Below are 22,272 nucleotides of genomic sequence, written 5' to 3'. Positions count from 1 at the left end.
GACAAGGGCCATAAAGTACAGTGCATTGTCGACTCCTGCATCCACACAACCTAAAGAGAGAGAGAGACCCTTGGGCCCTTGGAGAAGAAACCTTGTTATTGTAGTAAACACCATAAAACAGCTGCACCGCAAAATATGATATTACTTTGAATGACAGTGTTTTTTTTCCTCCTGTCCCATTTTGGCAAGCTTTCTGTGAAATCCCGGGCACCATCTCATATGTTGTTTTATGGCATTAACAGCATGCGACATTAAAAACAAAATGCTAAAAAAACATGCTGGCATTGATTAAAGTAGTCAAGGCAGAACCCAGCGGCGTCCACTACTTGAAAGTCAGCGCCCACGGCCAAACGCCTTTCAAGCACCTCCCTTTGAAAACATCACAAAAGCCAATGACTGTCCCAAACAAACAAAAGCAAATGATTGTCCCAAACAAACACCTTCTTTACGCGTGACTGATGAAATAAATCAATCAATGAGCCGACTAACCCCAAGTATTGAGTATGCCCGAGCTTCAATGGGAATTTAAGACAGTGGAGATGTTTGATATGTTGGTGAAGCTTCAGGAGGTTTGCACTTAAGAGAGATGAGATCCAGCCTTTGTTTGGAAAGCATGCCATCAATTGTCCTCAACAATTTACAAAGACATGAACAGCTCAAGATCGTGTCTGACTTAGACTGAGAGTAGCGTGGCATTGAAGTGATACCGTTTACATTTAGCCATTTTCAATCTTCTCAGTTAATAGCAAGTCTTGTCTTGTTATTTTACAACACTTAGGAACTGGTGGATAAAGAGCAGCATCTTTGAAAAAGAAACCCATATTTCTAAATCCTCCAGTGATTACGATACTGCAGCGCGGTCAAAGTAGCAGGCATGAGCGAGCTCATTAGACCGAGGGAGTGCCCAGGATCCAGACTGTTGCAGGAGACAGACCTTGACTTGATTTTCGCTTGGTTTGTTTGTAGCTTTCTCAGCACGTCTTTTTCAAATTGGCGTGTAATGTAATGCTTGAAACATAGAGCATTGTAACAGCAGGAAGCAACATCCTGTCCAACTGTAAGAAGCGCTGCTGCTGAAATCACTGCATAGGCACAAATCAATGCAGGTTCAGGCTCTCAAGTGAGCTTGTTGATAAATTAAGCCAAATAAATTAGGACAGGAACTCATTTTGTGTGAGATGGACAATTAAAGATGCATTGAAATTTCCCCAGTGAAAACACTTCCTCATCTATTAAATAGAAGCAATCAGCAAGTGTGACAATGACTTGGCATGGCAAAAAAAAACCATGATACCAGATCATCTCAACTCCTCAGCGGCATTTTGAGTTTTTTAATTTCGTTCTATGCGTTACTACCAATACACGTACTCAAGTCATTTCAGAGACTTTACAATAGTCTTTAAAGATAAGTGGTCTTGACCTACCATTAAGGTTCTCAAATGACTGATTCCCCTAACCCTTTTTATTATTAAAGGGTAGCGATCTATCTGAATGGCAGCAGAAAACATTTTGAAATGATCTCGTTTTTGTCACAACGAAATGCCATTTGTGTTGACATTAAATATTACGCGACAATGCTGAAATATTCTATGAAACATTCACAAAAATACGGGGCATGTAATTACTTGTGTGATGCCACTGTAGGTTAAAGATTATTTTCTCTCTGACTATGCGATAGTAGCCTGTGGGCATTTTTCGGTAGCTGTCTTGCAATCACTTTGTTGTGCTGTCTGGGAGCTGGTCACAGCACATTGCTTTGGCTTCACTCCGGCTCAACTGACTTTGTGACGGGCCTTGAGAGGCAAGGACGCGCCGCCGTGTCCTTATTCTGTCACCTTCTCTGTTGGCTTTGAGTGGTCCCAACATGTGCACTGAAACCCCAACACAAGCAGCCAATAAATCACTGTCTTCTTGAAGAAAACAAACGAAACTTTGTCGCAGGAGTTCTGCTCAGAATTTGGTTTCTGATGATTCGATATGCCTCTGCCTTGTTGAGAGTGAAGTCAAATCATATTTCAGTGTATTTTATATTTCGATAATGTCTGTTTGGGAGGATATATAAAAACAAAACTGATTTCTGGGCCTGTTCATCACACATTTGCATTCAACATGAATATTTGATGCTGGTGTATCACTGCTGTTTCTGAAGAGAACATGATATGATACATCACAATATCAATCTGTGGTCCCCGCATCCATACACAGCCGCTGTCATGTAAATCAAAGCCTTTATGGTTTTACATTAAGTGAAGAAGAAAGTGTTCAATCACCTCCAAATTTAATCATAGCACCCTACTTGTGCTTGCAGCAAGTAGATTGTATCTTATTATCGTTAACATTAAGAGGCAAAGTCGGATGGATCATTCATCCACCAAATGACAATCCATCCATCACAGTTGGAACTTTATTTTTTTCGAGCTTCTTGTTGGCAATTCATTTAGGTTCAGCTTTAGTTGGCCTTTCAAGATGACATCCTATGTTAGAAGGTGACTGTTCAATTTGGGTATTCATTTTTCCGAATCGAAAAAAAAATGGCCTCAGCGTTCATTATTTTTGCCATCATTATTTTGATCATTCTGTGTTCAATGGCGGTTCATATTTCATTTGACTATATCCCTCCTAACTTAACGTATAGACAGTCAAGTAACATTCAGTCGTATTTTATGGAATGTTCGGGTTCGTTGTGGAGGGGACGGCTGTTTGATGCATGTTCCCCTGAGTGCGTGTGTCCTTCTCAAAGAACAGAGCATTCATCATTGAGCAGTTTCCATCAATGCAAACTGTCAACATATCATCCTCAGCTCTCTCGCTCAATCGTGTGATATCTGCGGTGACACATAGACTGAGATGCAGGACGGCCCGATGTCATCTTACACTGCCACATAACAAATTGTACATGCTTATCAAAAGGTCAGGTGAAATATCAGACCATCCAAGTTTGAAATGCACACCTGAATGCTGTGCCAAACAGAATGCATCAAACGTCAGGGGTCTTTGCTGCGTGGTTTAAACACTGAAAATTGAAGACGATTTCACGCGTAGAAATAACTGAATCACGACATCAGCAAATGACTTACATGGAAATGACTGCATCCAATTGATCATGTTGTCACATACCAATCACCTTTGTTCTCAGACATCAAAATTGGGTCGAAAAAAGCTTGTGCGTGCGTGCGTGCGTGCGTGCGTGCGTGCATGCATGGATGCAAGCCAAAGGCAATAGAAAATGGATATGGTTTGACTTGAAGTAATGAATAAACAAAAGGTATGTGCTTTTACAATTGGAAACTTCCAAATCGAAAAAGCAAGGAGGAATTGACATTTGGACAGTGATCGCTAATGGAATTCCTTCTAAAATATTCAGACTGCCAACTAACAGTAAACATAGCGGAAAATCAAGTGAAAACACAAGCTACCATTGAAGTTTTGCATTTGTTCCACAAAATGGTCACACAGCTCCAGGCACCTCACAGATTGTGAATTTCAAAATGACTACAGTGTTGCCTTTCAAATATCCGCGTCCGTTGACATATGCACTCATTCTGGATTGCCGCTGTAGCTGATTGCCACTCATTTGACTCTGCTGTGTGATTGAGACGTTTCATTGGCTAAAGAATTTTGGAGAATCGAATAGCAGCTAAATTGATCTGCATTGGACGTGGACTGAAACAGAGGCTAAATGGAATGGCGACACGGAAGGCTCTTTATCTGAAGCTCATTACCCGCCACTCAATTCCCACAAGACCTTCTTCTGCTTCACGCTGAGCACTTTCCTGCCGAGAGAGTGATTGCAACATTTTTCTCGACAAGCCCTCACCACTCTTTTTCATTGTTTCCTGTCTCCCCCAACTTGGCTTTCTCTTTCTGCCTCCCCCTGTGCTTCTTTCAGTCTCCCTCAAAGGCAAGCAATCGTCTTTGTATTGCATGTCATTACAACACTTGGAGACAAGCAAACGGTGAATGAAGCGGTGTGTTTATTCACTTCCTGATAACAGTGAATGAGCTACATTATCAATCATGCACAAGCAAAAAAAAAAAACAACAACTAGGATCAGTGGTAAACAACTGTATGAAAATCAAAAGCAAGACTTTTGCAGCAGACGAATGGGCCTAATGGCGACGGCGGCGGCTTTGACAAATGGAAGAAGAAGTGAATGCCTATGCGTTTCTCTGCCAAGGCTCAACGTACTCAAGACCCAGATGAGCAAATATGTCCTCTTCGCTCCTAGCTGTCAGGAACTCTCCCTACCAAGGAGACAAACAATTACAAAGTCATTCATGCACAGGAATTTGTCAAAGCAGGTACCCAAAGACGTACGCAGAAACGGAGCAGGGTCTACAATGAAATCTTCTGTATTTGTCATTCCTTGATTATTTTTAGCAATATTTAATACTGCATATTTAATACTGATGCTACTTTATGTGTGTGCAGCACATCCGGCTTACAGTACAAGGGTCCAGGATTTGAATCCAGGCTTCGGCCTTTCTGCGAGAAGATTGCATGTTCCCTCGGTGCCTGGAGGGGCTTTTCTCAGGCTACTCTATTTTCCGCCCCACGTTCTAAAAACGAGTACGGTAGGTTAATTGAACACTTTGAAATGTCCCCAGATGCGAATGGCTGTTGGTCTACGTGTGGCCTGCCATTGGCTGGCGGCCAGTTCACTGCCCCAAGCCAGCCAGCCAGCCAGCCAGCCAGCCAGCCAGCTAGCCATCCAGCCAGCCAGACAGACAGACAGACAGACAGACAGACAGCCAGCCAGCACACCCGCGACCCTCGTGAGAATAAGTCGTTCGTAAAATGGATAGATGGTATAGTATGTGTTCTCCCTCCTCGTTATTGAATACATTCCAGTCAGACACCTCGTGGTATCTGCACGGTCCTAATTTTAATGTTGGCTCCAATCAGGACAACAAACGTAGCTATCTGCTCTTCCTTGGCTTCTTCATCCAATCACAAGGATTCAGCACTTGTTCACATTCTCACCGACAGTGGGAAATTACAGCTCTCCTAACACGTCGTATAGCTGGAGGGTCACTGTCATCTTTTTTCACTTTTCATAGCCATCCCGCTGGCCCGGATTGAATCACGCAGCAGGCTGGTTTTGGCATGACGACAGGAGAGAAGCGGATGACCACATCGGAACTCAGTGTGCTCCGAATCAATGGATTTGGTCTTTTGTCAGCAGGATGTATTTGATTCAACTTTCGGAGTCTTGCTGCAATTGGCAGCATTCTTCCTTGGGTTTAGGATGGCCCTTTTCTGGTCATCAATCCTTTTTGTAATGACAATATCTGTAATGGTCAATGATACAGTCTAAACAGTATTTATTCACTTAGTTTTGCTGTGTATTTTGTGTGTCTTTGTCCCAGCTTGTCACAAGAAAATGTCCCACTTAGACCCAGCCGGTTGGCACCTCGCTGCTTCCTCTTTCCTTCTCCCCAAACGTGCGAGCGCAGATGAGATGAGCACTCTCCCTGACAAAACACGACTAGGTTATTAACAGCTAGCCCTCTACCAGAGCAATGTGATGGGGGTTATGTCTCCATAAGAGTGCTGACGAGCTCTGACTCACCTTGGGAGCGAGCGGGACTGCCTGTGCCAGAGAATGAGCTGTGATTTTGACACATCCTGCCTTCAAGTGCTAAACTGGACCTGACATGTGCAAAAAGGATGGGAGAAAAAGGCAAAGAACGGCAAGCAAAGCTGTCAGCAGCAGGCAGACATACAGTAACTGGGAACAACAAGTTGTCAGCCAAGAGAGAAATGCAAGTCCACCCTTCTAAGCTTGTTAAAGATAATGCAAAGGACAGGCTGGCCACCAGGCAAAAAGGTGCGAGTACATACTAGACATAGCCTTTCAGAGCAGAAGAGGAAAAATGGAAAAAATCAAATATATATATAAAAGTTTGGACATGCAATCGGACAGAAAGTGTGAGCACTGTTATTTCAAATATGTTTCCCGCGTACTTTTCTTGTTATATTTCCTCCTTAATCAAGATCAGACATTCCGGCAGGATGGGTGCTTGGGAAGATTGTGTGTGATGTCTGAAGGTGTGACTGCATTGATGAAAAATGGATCAGCTGATTTCAAAGGCTGAAACTTCTATAGTCATCGGAATTTCCACATTTCCAGTTGTGTCCATAATGAGAAAAACATAAATTCATGATCTGAAATGGGTTGCTTCCTCAAACTACTTTATAGCTTGTTAATATTTGCTGTTTATGTGCTTTATCAGCGTTTGTTTTCAGAAAGACAAACTACCGTGGCGTGGAACATTTATATAAGAGTGAAATCGTCTTGAGGCACATTAAATGGCGCACTTTTGCCTGGCTCATAACATTAAGCCCATTCGACAACTTAACTCAAATAAAATACAGACATATCGTTGTCATCGATGGATACAATAGGAAACTCCATAACAGTCTGAAGCTATATGGAGGAGTGGAAAAAAAGTGCTTGACATGGCTGATGTGATTTGCAGTAAATCCACTTCTACTACAATACATGGCAGGCCTATTGTTCAGAGAGAAGGCAGGACAATCCCACTATAGGGGCAAACACAGATGAGATTTTCAACATTACCATTCAGCCATTACCGCCGCTCAGGACTTCCATCCTTTCTTTGGTGCTCTGTTCACTTTCTTGCATTCCCCAAATTCTCACATACTTTACCTTCGCAAGGTGTTTGTTTGGATTTGCTTACCACATAACCGTGTGTTCGTGAATATTATAACTCCGACGATTCCACATTGGGCATAAACAGAAAGACAAGCCTTAATAATGCAAAAATGTTATTTTTGTTGGTGGGGTTCAAAACACAGAGCAGCTGTTATTTTTTAAAACTGAGGAGGTGGTACAGATTGAGTTACCTTTGGGCTAGAATGGTACTCAGCCAAGCAAAGACCTCCATCAAGGTCAGGTCTAATTTCGATCAGGACTACATTTCACTTCACACCACCACCTGCATATGCTTGTGTGGAAAAAAAGATTATTATGAATAAACCCATGATTCAGGTTCTAGCACAAATTCAAAGACTGTGGAAGAGGCTGACTCCCACAGTGCAAATTGAATTTCCAATATGCTGGACCATTTCATTTTTGTAGGTCCCAAAACTGGATGAGACATACTACAAGTCTCATTATTGGTCACGCCTCTACTAAAAATGCCTTTTCCGCAGGCAAAACACAAATCTGAAACCGAGCTTATCCATTCATCGCTGATTATTGTTGGAGCAATTAATAATCGGACACACCTGTCAGTAAGAAATCTGCCTTTCTGTTCTAATACTGTTGGAGGGGACCACATGCACAGTCCTCGCTGCTACTTTAGCATGAGCAATCCATCAACATTCCAGACCCAAATGAAAGCAGTATGTTCTTGTGAGTCAATGTCCTTGACTTAATAAGCTGCTAATCAGCTTCGTACATGTTTCGCTGTCCTCTCCATAATGACGTCCCTCGTGACTGTGAACACATACGACAAACATCTGCCTCTTAGCCGTCACCCTCCGTGTGCCGTCCGGCCCATAGCTTGATGGATGAGGCGGATGGACATGGCCGCCTGCCCCATCCCGGACAGAGACGGAGGGAAATTTTGGAAAGTAGTCATAGGCGTATCAATTCCACAGTGTCGATATACAAGAATCCAAATAAAAGAAATGATGTCACATTCTTTCAAAGTACTGTACGGGCACCTCATCCACATCTGGCAAGCAAAAGGAACACATGCGTGGACTTTCTCTCCACTAGCCCAGAGTCTGCCAGGGCACATTAGTGTGCCGTGAGAGCTCTTGAGATGCGATGGGAGAAAGTTGAAAATTTCACTTAACTGGCCCAAAATAATTCATTCATTATTTTTGCTCATCTATCGATGCCAGTCATTTTGAGGCAGACGGAACAAATGATTATAAGATAACATATAATAATTATCCACGTGTATCCACTTTTTGTGACAGCGGTGTGCCATATCATTTGTCGACCTTAGAATGCGTGTTTTTCCTCAACGTAGGTTGGGAGTGACTGTTCTAGACTACGTCAGTGCACAAATGAGGGGAGGGCTGTGGCAAAACAGGAACAATTGCTTTCTGCAATTTGGGACAAACTACAGGGCAGGGCGGATGGTGAATGATCAAATCAAACAGTGACCTGATTTCCACTCAACGTCTGCATGCTGTTAAAAGGTGCAGCTTTTTAAACACTATTCCACATTTGCAGGCCAATTTTGGGTCTGAGAAGAATAACATCCGCCAAGGACCTGACACTTTGTGTTCATGCTTTGCAGCTCTAGCAAGATGCTCTTTTTTGGTTCAAATGTGTCTCAGTGCTTCAAGTTAGGAATCACACTAGTGCAGCTAAATGACAGTGACAGGAAACTGGGGAGCATTGTTGAAAGGTTTAGGGCACAAGGTGCTGGTAAAAGAGTTCAAACCTGAAGTATCACAGTGAACATGCTTACTTTGCATGGTGATTTTTGATGATGATGCTGCTTCCTAGAAAGCAATGATCATCAAACCTCAAACTTTCCCTTCACTACGACAAAGAAATGATTTTAGCATTGTGAAAAGAGCAAATGTCAAGGCGAAAAAAGACTTTCATGCTGTCAGAGAAGGTGGGATAAGGTCGATAACACCTGCGCCCTCCTTGGACAATCGTCAGCTGCACATCCGATGTTCTCTCCTGTTTCATTCGGCAGGACCCCAGAGATAGAACCCGCGAGGGCACATGCAACTCACTAATCACACCGGCAATTAGACGAACAGTCGTAAAACAGGGCTGCTTATAAAACAGCTATATTGGCTTTAGTGCTGTTGTCATTATCCAACCTTCCCTGGCTTGCTAATCAGCCTGTAAAATAGGCAAAGGTCCAGTAAATAATGAATTCCTCATCAGTAACATGGAGGTCCCAACTCAAAATATGCTAATCTTATTGCTCTCTGCGCCTGTGGAGGAGCAAACATTTGCAAATGAAAATTGTTTAGAGGGTTTGGCTGCCCCAATGTAATGAATGGCCAGCAATAGAGAGAAGCGGAAAAAAACAAACAATGTTTTCAGTCCCATGAATACTGGAATAAAACATTGGAAGTTCGTGATGCATTATAAGCATTCTGAATTGAATGAGCATACCGTTAGCCGCATAGCATAGTCCTAGCCTAAGTCATGTTTCAATGTTTGTGGAAAACAACAAAAGACTATTTTTAGATCACACATTTCAGTATTTTTGTTTTTCTGTCCAATCTGATTTCATCTTCTGTGTTGCGACATTTTTTTTTTTCTTTCTAGATGGCAATTCTGGTCCGCGAGTAAAATGAACGTAGCGGACAATCAAACCCGAGACTCCTATTAGTAAAAAGTTCATTTTTACGAAATATGATATCAGGTTATTAGTCTGCTGCTCTTTTGTGTGAGTATACAACAAACATGTGCAAATGTTCATTCCATCGCCTTAAATGTGTTGATTAATCACCTATGACAGGTAAGCTGTTCTTTTTGCAGCTAACAATTAAAGTGCTGGAAGATTGACAAGTGAGCTTGCATTGTATATTTTCTCTCTCCTTCATTTGGAGCCACACAGAACAACCTCCCTCCCCACACTAATGATAGCAGAAAATTAACTTTCTCTCTTGCACCAAGTCTCATGAATAATTAACTGGTTTGTTGAGCAGGAAGCAGGCGCTTTCAAGACCATTAAGGGTATTCTCTATGTGGAGGTTAAAAGAATTCAGGCTGTGAATTGCAAGTGGGGTGAAAACCCAAAGCCAACTATCAGGGCATTTAAGTCAGCTCATTCCCCTCTTCGTGATCTTTGGATGCTGTCATGATAACGCCAGCTGAATTAAAGGGAGGACGGTCAGCAAATTCTCTTCTACTAGATTAAGAATGGGATTTTTTTTTTTTCAAAGAGAAAAAAATCGGATCGTTTCCGCAATTTAGTGTAAGAGTCCCTTAGGAATAAGTTTTTGTGGAAGGGATTTTTTTGCTCGGCCTCTTTTTCATCTCATCGCAATAGTAAAGGGGCAGGATTCATTTTAAAACTGAGCAAAGAGAAGTGACCTCTTTTGAAACAATTACTGATGTGGCGAGTGTGTCCGCCGTAGAAGTTAAGTTTTCAAGCTGATTCATTTCGAATTATAAACCATGGAAAGAAATTGCTCAAGGGTGCAATGGATTTTTTTTTTTTTTAATACGTAAATAACATGTGCGGGTGTTTTAGGAAAATAATTATAAGTATAGTAACCATCAGATGCATCAATGTAACCTTGCCCAAAAAGTTGGATTCCATGAATTGCAGAAACATTTTTTTGGGTCATATTCCTCACAACATGAGCTTTAAGGTCACAATCTAAAGTGTGAGGTTACAGCATGTCTGAGGTCAGCACACCTCTGAGCAAGACATACCGTCTGCTCACTTTCCTGGTAATGTAGAGTCAAATCACACAAAGGCTGCACGCTGACCACAAGATCAGCCTGAACCAGCCCAGTGATTGTTCATTCGAGTGTTCCTCTAAATAAATCATGCATGGCCCAAACTGAAACAGGAGCCCAGAGTGGAAGCGGGCGTCTCTGTGCCACCGCCAGCTCGGTGTCAATTAATGCTTTTCGACAAGGCAAACACGGTCCGGCTGATATCAGCCAGTCCTGAAACCTTTTGCCTTTTAGTTCATTAATAATGGATCAAATGTTGCCTCTTTTAAGAGAGATAAATGTGACTCAGACTCCTCCTGCAATGTGGCTTCACGGCTGTCATTATAATTTGCACCTTTCATCCCATCGCGTACGACGTTCAGATGGGAGGGCTGCAGCTTGCCGCGATAATAGCCCGCAATTTAGTTCCATTTTTACTGCCTTAGTAGAAACTAAAGATATATCCTTTCTCTGGTTTGTGGATGGATAAGAGTTTGGCCGAATGGAGGAATCGTCCTCCTAAAAAGTCTTTCTTCCTTTTTCTTCCTTGTCACATAATTAGCAGGATTTTTTCTTTTTTTTTTCTTGAAGACTTCACTCAAAGAGATCAATGCCACCGTGATTTAGCAATAGTTTGTTTGCATTTTATAGCAAGTGACCTTCAATACATGTTTACCAGTCTGACAATCAAATTTGAAACACAGAGTGAGTCACAATTTAGGGACCTGTGGTCTATGAAGGTCAGGTACTGACAAACATGCTGATAAAATGAGAGTCCAGCCAACCCTGCATGCTGTCGCCTAGCAACAATCGCAGTTGGCTAATCGGGACACAGCAACCGTAAGTATTTTACCCAACTTTTTCAAAAACTCATTCAAGTACATTTTATTCAACACTGAGATGTGTTGAATTTTTCTCACAAGGCTCTAACAAGTGCTATTGAACCAGTCCATCAAAATCAGTTGATTGAGAAGGATCAATAATATGTATTTGACTCACTTCAACCAGTGAGGTTTTGTGTGTCGATACTAACAATCCTCATCTTGTGTCCGTTTCTACATTTTCAAGAAGTCTGTTTGGCTTGTAGATAACATTGAGTAGCCAAAAAAGAAAACTTAGCAATGGAACACCAAAACACTGGACATGTATCCTTTTGGATTGATCTGCTTTCACTAATCTTGCATATGACTTGGCCACCAATCGATTTTTATGCAGCGTTCACATTCTCCAGTGATCCCCATTAAATTGCCTTAATTGTTGTGCAACGTAGCATGCAATCGCTGTATCTTGAAATAAAAGTCCATATTTTTGTTTCTCCCGTCATAAGTGTGGTCAAAACTCGAATTCAGTGATAAACAAAGTGAAATATGCCTCAAAAACGTCAAACTCTTACACTAGCACTTGTGTCATCCACATGAGGTTCTCACTTGAGTATTCTGCTAACCAATTATAAGAGCTGCTAAATTTGGCTGCTGGGTGTGCTCCTGGCTTGTTTTGACTTTGTTATTGCACATTCCAAGGCTGCAATATTTGAAAAAGTCCCATTTTCCTAATCCTATTTACAAATCCAAATGAATGTAATTTGTTCCTAATTGCCCATTCTTATCTTGGAACCACAGGTGGAGGCTGGAATGCTTTAGCTGGCAAAGGGGAAGGAGGCATCCTGTCGCGCTGAGATAGGCCCAGATACTTTAAATCCGACAATTCATCTTCATCTAGCTCTGCTCCGTGCAAACCTTTTGCAATTTGCCTGCCGGGGGATCATGTTTTTATGACTCTATGATTGGATGGCAAGTATTTCAGACTTAATACCAAGTCATTTGCTATGATGACTTTTTTTGCTGTGTTACCTGTGAATATGTGTAAGAACAAATTCATTTCGGCAAATAATCACACGTAACATTTGTACGGTGCATTCATCATAATATGTATCAAATGAGGATGACAAAAAAATCGCTATACCTCAGGGCAATTGAAATTGGGAATGACTTGAGATTTTGTCTTTGATCTGTATCCTCACTTCAATTTACGGACAGAAATAAATTGACCGGAAATCAACTGAGCCAACAGTTGGCTTTCACTCCAATGAATCCATAAAACATGCGTTCCCTTTCTGCGCTACTCCATTTCCACATAGGAATTGTACTATGAAAAATATAATGATGATGACTTTTTGTACCTAATTAAATGCAAGATGTTGTTTGCACCCATGTGTGGCATAAACTATCCCTCGAGCGTTTCGCTATAATGAGGTCACCAAATAGAATTGGGTGCATGCCTTATTATAGTGTTGCCTTTTCTGCAATTTCCATGATTGATGGCTTGAAATTTGGGCAACAAGCAGGACAATTTTAAGGTTTGTTATTGCATATGTTAATGAGAATCAAACCCAATTTGCCCGTAATAGAAAGTGGCAACAAAAACAACACATCTGTGCACACTTGTAATTGGTGTGGGAAGATGTTTATGCTCCTGTATTTATAGGACATGCAGGTTCAAAACAAAGAATTGAACTTTGCCATTCTCATTTATTCTTGGAATGGAGTGACTGCACTGCCCAACAAAATGCGAGCATGCAGTAGGTAAGATGTGATGTGTATCAAACTATCTTTGTGACTGTGTTTTGCTTTCAAACTTTGCAACTTCTTCCCATGGTTACCAGAGAGAGAAAAAAAAGATACTTTGACAGATTCAGCTGTCGCAGACCAATTCATCAATGCTTAAAAGTCGAAGCGCTGAAGAAACCACCGTATCCGACCTTGAAACAGTAAGTCACAATGCGACGCCAACTACTTTTCATTTGCCTCTGCTAATTAAATTGTAATTAAAATTCATAAGACCAGACGGCATGTGAGCTTTGTCAGTTTGACGAGTCAAACCTCACACTCATTTGTAAATGTGCAGCGGCTAATTTTCACGCTCCCACAGCAGACACAGAGTGTTTAGAGGACACCTTCCACACTTTTCTTGTCTGTCATAATGTCCGCACAGGTGTGTGTTTCTTACAATATGTGAAAACCCTGAGGGTCCGTGTGCCACCATCCGCTAAATTAAACCTCTCCTCCTCCTCCTCGTCCCTCGCACACTTAAGATCCTTCTCATGACCAGCACCTATCCTCAAACATCTCAGCAGCTTGGAAACAGGAGGGAGAGTGTCAGAACTCTTGCTCCCCGAAGCCCAGTGCAATTGCCCTGTTATTGTCCAGTCATCCACTGCTCATGGGGGCGGGGTGGGGGGAGAGCTGTGAGCACTCCACACCCTAGATTCTCAAATTTGACAGTGAGCTTCATATTCATTTCCGCTCTCCGCCTGGGGGCAGAGAACTTCTGCGTGACAGAGAACTATCTTTACGGGCTGATCACTTTTTAAATGAAACATTTTTATGCATGCCAGGAAGAACTGTAAGAGTCGACGCCATCTGTTGAATTTCTCTGATTTGAAAGGCTATTTTGAGAAATCTGCAAAACGCTCCCACACGGTCATCTTTGGAAAGCAGAAATTGTGTGAAAGTGAATGTCTGTTCAAATGATGAGTAAGTCATAAATTCCAACATGATATCTGTGTGTCATTGATACGAAATGTTGAATTGTTTCCGAGATGCGAAGCTCTTCTATTGCATTTTTGATACCAAGTTTGAATAAACACTTTCACCTTGGATCTGTTTGTTTGGCATTTCAATGAGAAATGCTCTTTTCTTGGCAAGTGTCAGGCAGAGAGAGTTGAAATGGTCTTCTCATGTCTGTTATCTGCAACTAGACTTAGCCACGACAACTACACTTGCAGCCTTTTCACCAGGACTTCATTAATCATACTCCTACATATGACAAAGAGCGATTCTTCTCTAAGACTGATGCACACGCACGCACGCAGAATAAGTGCCAACGATGGCTTATTCCACACATGCTATGGTTAAATGTGGTTGGAGGTGTTGGACAGGTCATGGATGCCTCCTGCCCTGGGAGGGAGCGAGGGAGTCAGTCTGTCACGGTATGATGAAATCCTCTACCTGTCCTCATTCATCAGGCCCAATACACATATTAATTATCACAAACCTTCAGAGTTACAGCAGAGGACATTGGCTCACGCCGACCCAACTATCGCAGCAGACCTGTTTGGGTCCGGAAGCTCGCTCCAATTGCCTGGGGCACTACAAATTGTTGGCCTAGAGATGTCAGTCATTGCTTGCAGAAGCAAAAATCTCTGTGCTCGCCTCACTTACAGTCATCGAAGGCTCACTGCACCAGCGCAATGAAGCAGCTTTGACCCACATCTTTCAAGTTCCCAAACCAGCAGGTAGACCAAACTGTACATTTTTGAAGGCAAGTTCCATTGTGCAGGGGCTTAGATGGGTTAGGTTTGGAAGTGAACATTTAGAGGAGGCAGGCAAGACAGGAGTGGTAGGCTATAGCCAATGTAAAGAAAACAACAGATATTTTTAACCTATTTTAATTAACTCAGCTACATTTGAGCACATCTAGCTAATGAGGAAAAAAGCAACTATCCAAGAAAATTGTTTCTCGTGTTTTAACGAGTTGGGAACTGAGGCTGTGGCTGTGTTCATTAAAAGAGAAATCATTCAATAGAATTAAATAAAAGCGACCAAGTTGGTTGTTAACTCAACCCGATTCTTTTCATGTCCCTCCCGTATTTGGTGGGAGGTTGTAAACCTGGCCCAGCAGTTCACCAGACCTAAATCCAATGGAACGTCTTTGGTACTGCATGGCTCAAGCACATGTTCAAATTTGCTTTCACATGAATCTCTTCATACTCACTGACCATTAACCAATGATTTGATCACTCATGTTCCTCCAGCAACACATTTGTTTCGAATTCAGCTTCATTTTGAAGGCCTTATTTCCAGAGACAGTAAGCAGTAACATTTTGGCTCAACTGTCAAGCTGCCAGATTAGAGGATTTGACAGTGTGGGAGTATATCCAGAAAAGGAAATTGTCAATGTAATACAAATTTAGCTCAGCTAAAAGTGGCTGGCTGTTCATTCAAGGTAGAAAATATTTTCCAGACCATTTACTTTACATGGTAAGCTTCTTTTGTTTTCCAAGGTTTTAGGATTGTACATACGGTGTATATGTTTTTGGTATCATATGATGTCATTAGGGTCATTTTTCCTGTTGTTTTTGCCTTGAACACGATTCCAACCTATGCAAACAAACTGATTTGAAATGAGAGCCTTGTTTACTATGCATGAAGCCCAAGTTATTGTATATCTGTATGCCAAGATTCCAGCATTTAATTGGGAGATCATTAGACTGAGACAAGCGCTGTTCGTTTTTTGAAGCGTTTTATACCAGGTTGTACGACAACAACAACAACAGTGCCCCCGCCCCCCTCCTCCTCTTCTGTGTAAAAACGACAGACCCGCAATACTGGATTTCAAAGCAAAACATCAAGTATTGATCTTCATTGTGATGGGGAGCAAGGAAGACGTTAGGTCTGGAGTGCAGAGCTCTGACTGAGTTGACATTTGATGCTTTCTGGTGACCTTGGTGCTCGTGAAATACAGTACTACTGCTATTTTCTTTTGAGTGCTAAACTGAAAGATGGCCAAAATATCATTGTAGACGTTTTCATTGAATCAGGCTAGAAGAGTTCCTCTTTTTCCTCGTTTTACAGTCACATTTGAAATGATTTCTTTGAGTGTGATAACAGTTCTTTTCCTTCCAAATATAACAATTGGAGAAAGTGTCACAGACACACCAAAATCTTATCCGTATTTTTGTCTTTCCTCAAAATGGAAGCTATACTGAAGCGGTTGAAGGGTGGCTAACTTTAGTTTCTTCCACTTTCAACTGCCCCTATAAGGTCCTGCTACTCTTTAAATATAAGCATATGTTTTTGTGTGACTTCTCCTCCTGTCCATTTCATTGTACGGATGGCTGCACAGTCAGCAGCAGGTCCTTGCATTTGAATAAACACCATCTGAGTTGGCTGCTTGTGCATAAAAGTGTCACTAAAGTGCCATCCGGTGATCCCGAGACCCTGACCTCTGTGCTCAGAGGGTCAGTGATGGGATACGGCAGTGACAGGGTGGCTGGCGCCCATGTCCATTTGCGCACTCATTCACTTGACGCTCCAAAACAGCCGCTCTGCCGTATGCGTCGGAAATGAAATAAGAGCTTCACAGATGACTGACTGCCTTAAAGATTGATGGGCGTCGACAATTTTTGTTTTCCTGTCTGCTGAATAAGCATAGCTTAACAATTGATTGAATAAACCAAAAATGGTCATGGCTTGAATACAGACTTATACGTATGTGTTAGATGTCAGAATATGTGAAAGTTAGTATTCATTCTACCTTGGTTTTGTCGTAAAGGGTATGATTGTCCAAAATCATCCTTCTCTCTTTCCGAGCAAACCTCCTGAGGTCTCTGTCAAATTGCTGTGGGGAAAGAAAAAACACCAACTCCATTTTCAAGGTGACCATGATAAGTTCTCGCAATGTTTGAACATACCGTGGAGCCAGTCCATCCTAGAAGAGCAAAGGCATAACGATCCATGGGCGGCGATACCAGGTCCACACGCACTGCCCTCCATCCCCTGTTGTCCCCCTCGGCGCAGCCGAGACCTCCGTCCACCTGACTGGCCTCCAATCGCAAGATCAGGAAACATTTTGGATAATAGTCCATTGCCTCAAACCTTTTGCAAGGCAGCTTTGACACGTGAAAGGTAGACGCTTGGTAATCACAGTAAAGAAGAATCCCCTAAAGGAAAGGGGAGAGCAGATTCAGTCAGAAAGTAAATCACTGTGTGTGTTTTTTTTCAACCGTAAACTTTGCTGTGTAGGTTATATGCTGTGTGGGAAAGTGAAAGTCTGTATAAATAATTCATCAAAAACTATAGCGAGATACTTGTAGAAGTTGGCAAGTGAAAAAAAAATGACAGCGAGTCTGCTGGAGTGAAAGGAAGGACGTTTTATCTAAACTTTATAACTGCCTAAATTAACATTACATGAGGATCGGAAATTGTACATTTCCACATGAGTAAAATACTGCATCCAACTCATCCGATTTAGGTCAATATGGAAACATTTTTGCTCTTTGCTCTAGAATCTAGAGGTGATTCACCTCTAATAGTCGAAATAAAATTGCAATGTATGGAAGTAGGTTCAAGTACAAACATTTCCTGGCAGAGCACAAGAAACGTGATGCATTTGTTTTTTCAATTCCAGTGAAAGGTAAAGAAGTAGGTTGCTAGTCAAATAACTTGAAGGAGACGTGTGTCCATTGTGACTGCTATTTTGGAAAACAATGTTGTCAGCTGGGAACGAAATCTGTGAACTGATTGCCCGAGTGGGTGGCAGTTATTTTTGTGCTCATCTTTTTATAAAGTTCAAACGCGTCTTGATTGACACTTTTTGACATGTCTCATTGAGAACTGCGTGCACACTCCAATTTGAATTCAACCTATGGCATTTAAAAAGGGCTAGCACCGTGAGGAATTTGTTGCATGGATTTTCTGCGGGAACGGCCACTTCCTCCCATATTCCAAAAACAAGCACCTTGAATTGAAAAAAAAGCCTTGTATGGAAACCAAATCAATCTCTCCGATCATAATATTGGTCATCTACAGGAATGATGAGAGACGTGTGCAATAATGCCAAGACCCACCACTTTGACACATGAGCCAATCACAGAGGTCAAACCATCACCTACTTTGCCCTTGCCCCTTTCTTGGTCAAGGATGAAGTCTCTGTAGAGTGGATCGCTGTGTATTGTATGGCGCAATAATGTGTCAGCACACTTGACATGCCCATGGTGATTTGGAGAATCTAGTCAATTTATGATTGATAGATCTGTAAAATGTAGCAAAAGCGACTCATGCCTGTTACAAGAACAATGTCAATCTTTTGGAAGCCTAATATTGTTTTTCTACATCGCCACTCACGGAGCTCCCCCCCAAAACTGTGCGCAGCATAATTCAAGTACCTAATGAAAGCATCTGGCCTTTTTAATATAAACGGTAGATTTTATTGGGGTCATCCGTTGGCGTGTTTATCTAACAACCTCTCTAATAGAGTTCAAGGTGTTCATTTAGACTTTCATCCTTCAAAGGTGGAAAACTTGCACTCACTTTCTTCACAACTTTCATTCCCTCTGTTGTTCATAATTCTGAAGTTCCTCTCTATGGTGATAAAATGATCTGGGCTTTGTCATTGTAATGACTTCGGGGCGGTTTTACTTGAATTACAGCATGCTGACGATGACCTTCATTTTATCATCAAATGCTGCAAAGATTACAGTATGCGTTGAAAGGAAGCGTGACCCTTTCGCATTAGCATAGATGCAATCAGACACCAGGCAGAGTTTTCAGTCAAATATGCTAGATACTATAAAATATGCTAGATGATTGTGTGTCCATTTCATTTGAACCCAATTCTATTTCTTATTGACATTGGATGATTTATTTCTAATGTGACCTAATACAAAGGAGTTTGCTGACATTATGTTTGGGTTTGGGTTTTGATTTGTAATCTTGTGATCCTGTGCATGCTTCATAATTATTTGGGCATGCTTATGAAAACAGCTTTCTTTCTTGCTTTCTTTCTTTCCATCTTCTCAGAGACTTGCTTGACTGGTTAAATTAAGTTTAAAAAAAAAATGACCGGATTGCAAATATGGCCGACATGCTTTGAATCAGGGTGGCCTTTATGTAACATGTTTGGTCAATTCCTTCCATCTTCTTTCATCTCGCAACAGACCTTTTTATGGCTGGCCCTTAAACTTTACAGGGTGCATATCAACTTAGCACCTGCAACAAAATAGCCAATTCAGTCCACCTGATCAAAAATAATTGCTCGGACTGCTTCGACATACCGAATGAAATCGGCTGTGGCAACTTTCCATAGCATCCAGCCACTGTTCTTCCAAAAAAGATATCATGTGAACATTTGAGCATGCTTGAAGAGAATGATGATGCAAAGAAATTGTGCCCCTACTCTCACTATTAAAGGCCCTTCCTTATTAGCCATGGTAAGAAGCTCATTTGTTGTGCAGCTGCGGGTCACATTTCCAAGTGTCACTGTCGAGTGCTCCCGTGGATTGCTCTCTTTCTCTCTCTCTGCAATTACAGATAACCATTCACCTTTTAATATGGAGGGAGAAAGATTCTCCAAGTTCCCTTTGTGTTGAGCAGAGTAGTCAGTACATGGCTTTTCATCCACCACTTGGAATTTTCAATCATTGTGAAAATAAACCGGAAGGATAAACTACAAATTCGGCCTAAAATTCACAAAAAAAACAACCCAAAAAAAAGCTCTTTTTGGCTACGGAAACAGCTTTTGCGAATGAACAATGACAGGACATTGCACGTTTTGAGCACGCTGCATTCCTTTCGGCCTTGAACGATATTGATGCCTTTGAAGAAAAGCATTAATGGTGACCATTAAGTACCTGAACACATTTAATTCATGCTCTTTAGTTTTGGGCCCTCCGGCATACATACATACACACATCAAATGGAGTCACTCGGATTTCTTCCTGTCTTGCTCTTTCAGTTTGACACACATCTACTCAAAATCCATTGAAATGTCAGGAAGTTGTCATCTGACGATTGCCGCGCACTGTTTAGCCCAATGGCGCTGTGCTCTGCTCTGCTCTGCTCTGCTCTGCTCTGCTCTGCTCTGCTCGACTCTGCTCTGCTGTCATCTCCCAAGCAGCAGGTAAATCAGAAAACATCCGAGAGTTCGATTATGCCACAGTTTACAGAGGGAATTAGAGAGACGCCAAGATAATCTTTCCCCAAAAGCTTTGCCTCGGAGTAGTGGCGGATGATTGAAATCTTTTTCTTTCCATATTGTAATCTACTTGCAGCCTCTTTTGAGATAACAGCATGAGCTCATAGCACAACATTCTCAGGACAAACAATGTTGTGAGGCAAAGCCTGGACGTATGATCTCATCGGGTCATTTGTGTGACTCACAGAAAGGAGGCAAAGTTCTTCATCTCTGCATGGAATTTGCTTCTTTTAGATTTTATGACCTGTACTTTGACTTTGCTAGTGTTGTTTGTGCTCCGGCATGCCGCTCCAAGTAGACTCTACTGCTCAGATTGGATTTTGAGGAGAAATTGAATCTCAGCTGCGCGGGCAGCGCTGCTTGAATCACTTATCCGACCAGAGGTGGAACACTTGAACGTCTAACCGCATTGAGTCGCTCGGCACCAATGCATAACAATAAAGCTGAATTGCGTTATTATGGCGGCCCGTCCCGACAGCCTTTGCACAATATTGAATGACACTGATGATAGATGAACGGAAGCAATGCTCACTGACTCATTTGTCTGCTACTGAATCTGCCTCTGCCCTTAAGTTCTGCTTTAAAAATCATCAGGAAAATGATGATGATGACGACATTTGTTTTGGAAGGACATGTTCAACTCCTGTGCCCGGCCGGCCGCTATTAGCTGTGAATGCGCACGGACATGATTCTCAATGACGAGATTACACAGCCGGCCGGGAGTCAACCTTTATTACGTCATTTAATCACAGTCTCTTGTCATGGTGCCTGCAAAGCGGCCTTCGTCTCTTTGATGCCAAGCGTATCCGGCTTTCTTTTCCGGGCCACCTAAAAGGTTTTTATCACCTGTCCTACCTACTTAAGTCTCGCAAGTGGTGTTGACGTGTGCTTTTTGCAACTTCAGCTCACCTGCTCAGAAATGGCTGCAAATGGTGGACTGTGAACAATATGTAGCAAGGAGGAGGTCATTATTATTACAAAGGCTCGGGCTTTTCAAACCTCCCAAACAGCTCAATTGAGTATGATGTGGTCATTAAGATCATTTTGTGATTTCAGATAATAAAACTCTTGTCAATGGAGAAGTCATAAATGATTTATTTTTGCAATGGTTTTAGTTGATCGACTATGCTTGCCCTGGCGAATCGAGTTTTATTTTCTTCTTACATAGTAACATTTATGATGCCCCAAGGCTAAAATAAATAAAGTTATTATTGGTTCAGTACCAATTCGACAAGCGCGTTATACAGACATTAAAAATATGATGGTCTTCTATTATTTTATGTCCTTTGCAGTATGACAGCAATTTGGTGTTCATTTTGGAGCCTCTCTGCCAAGAAGCTTTTTTTTTTTTTAAATCAATTGATTTTCTGGGGCCGTACTGTGCCGCACTGGTTAGCACGCGCACCTCGCGGTTGAGACGTACAGGGTTCCATTTGGGCTCCGGCCTTCTGTGTTAGGAGTTTGCATGTTCTCCCCGTGTCTGGGTAGGTTTCCTCCGCTTTCCTCTCACATTTTTTTCTCATTAGGCTAAATAGGTGAGTTGGAGCAATACATTGACATTTGTGTTCATTTTTATAGCTTTATTCTGTCAAGGTGTAAATTCATTGCACGCCTGCACTATGATTGTGGCTCACCAACATTCGTCATGTTCAACTTTTTAGGAAGAATTCATCTCTTCACTTACTTGTTTCTTGAAGGAATCAATAATGTGGCGCAGGACACATCCCTCCTTGCCCACTTCATGTGTTGTGACAATAAAGTCCACATCATGGCCAACCTCCTTCCCCCTGGCAAACAAAGACCACAAACTGTGTGGGTGGTAATGATATTATTACCTCATGTACATAGCCTCGAATTAAGTAACTGGATGAATATGGAAAAAGGATTAAGAAAACGCAAACAATTATTCGGATGTATTTTGTTATTTCTGCAGGGAAATCTTTCCTCAAACCTTCTGGCTCTGTCATCCAAAAACATCAATAACATTTTGGAGCAAGGCGTTGGCGGGGCTTGTTAACAGCTACAGGCACAAGCTGACATGACACACCGAGGTCATTAGCACTCTTCCGTGGAATGATGGCACTCTGCCGTAGCTGGAAGAGCATGCCACCGTGTT

General features: G+C 41.9%; 1 protein-coding gene across 1 annotated transcript in view; it reads right to left on the bottom strand.

Moving 5' to 3' along the window:
• Positions 1-3,952: 3,952 nt before the first annotated feature.
• Positions 3,953-22,272, bottom strand: part of dntt (deoxynucleotidyltransferase, terminal) — a 29,176-nt gene continuing 10,856 nt past the window's right edge. The window contains exons 8-11 of the mRNA XM_037272433.1: positions 21,841-21,943; positions 16,876-17,124; positions 16,719-16,802; positions 3,953-4,245 (exon numbers count right to left, since the gene is read on the bottom strand). Coding sequence (XP_037128328.1) covers positions 4,159-4,245; positions 16,719-16,802; positions 16,876-17,124; positions 21,841-21,943 — 523 coding nt within the window. The 3' untranslated portion in view covers positions 3,953-4,158. The remainder of the gene's footprint in view (positions 4,246-16,718; positions 16,803-16,875; positions 17,125-21,840; positions 21,944-22,272) is intronic.

Source organism: Syngnathus acus, chromosome 15 (assembly GCF_901709675.1).
Source record: "Syngnathus acus chromosome 15, fSynAcu1.2, whole genome shotgun sequence".
NCBI classification, from domain to species: Eukaryota; Metazoa; Chordata; class Actinopteri; order Syngnathiformes; family Syngnathidae; genus Syngnathus; species Syngnathus acus.
The sequence above is the reverse complement of the archived record's forward strand: the minus strand, read 5'-3'. Positions and strand labels throughout refer to the sequence as shown.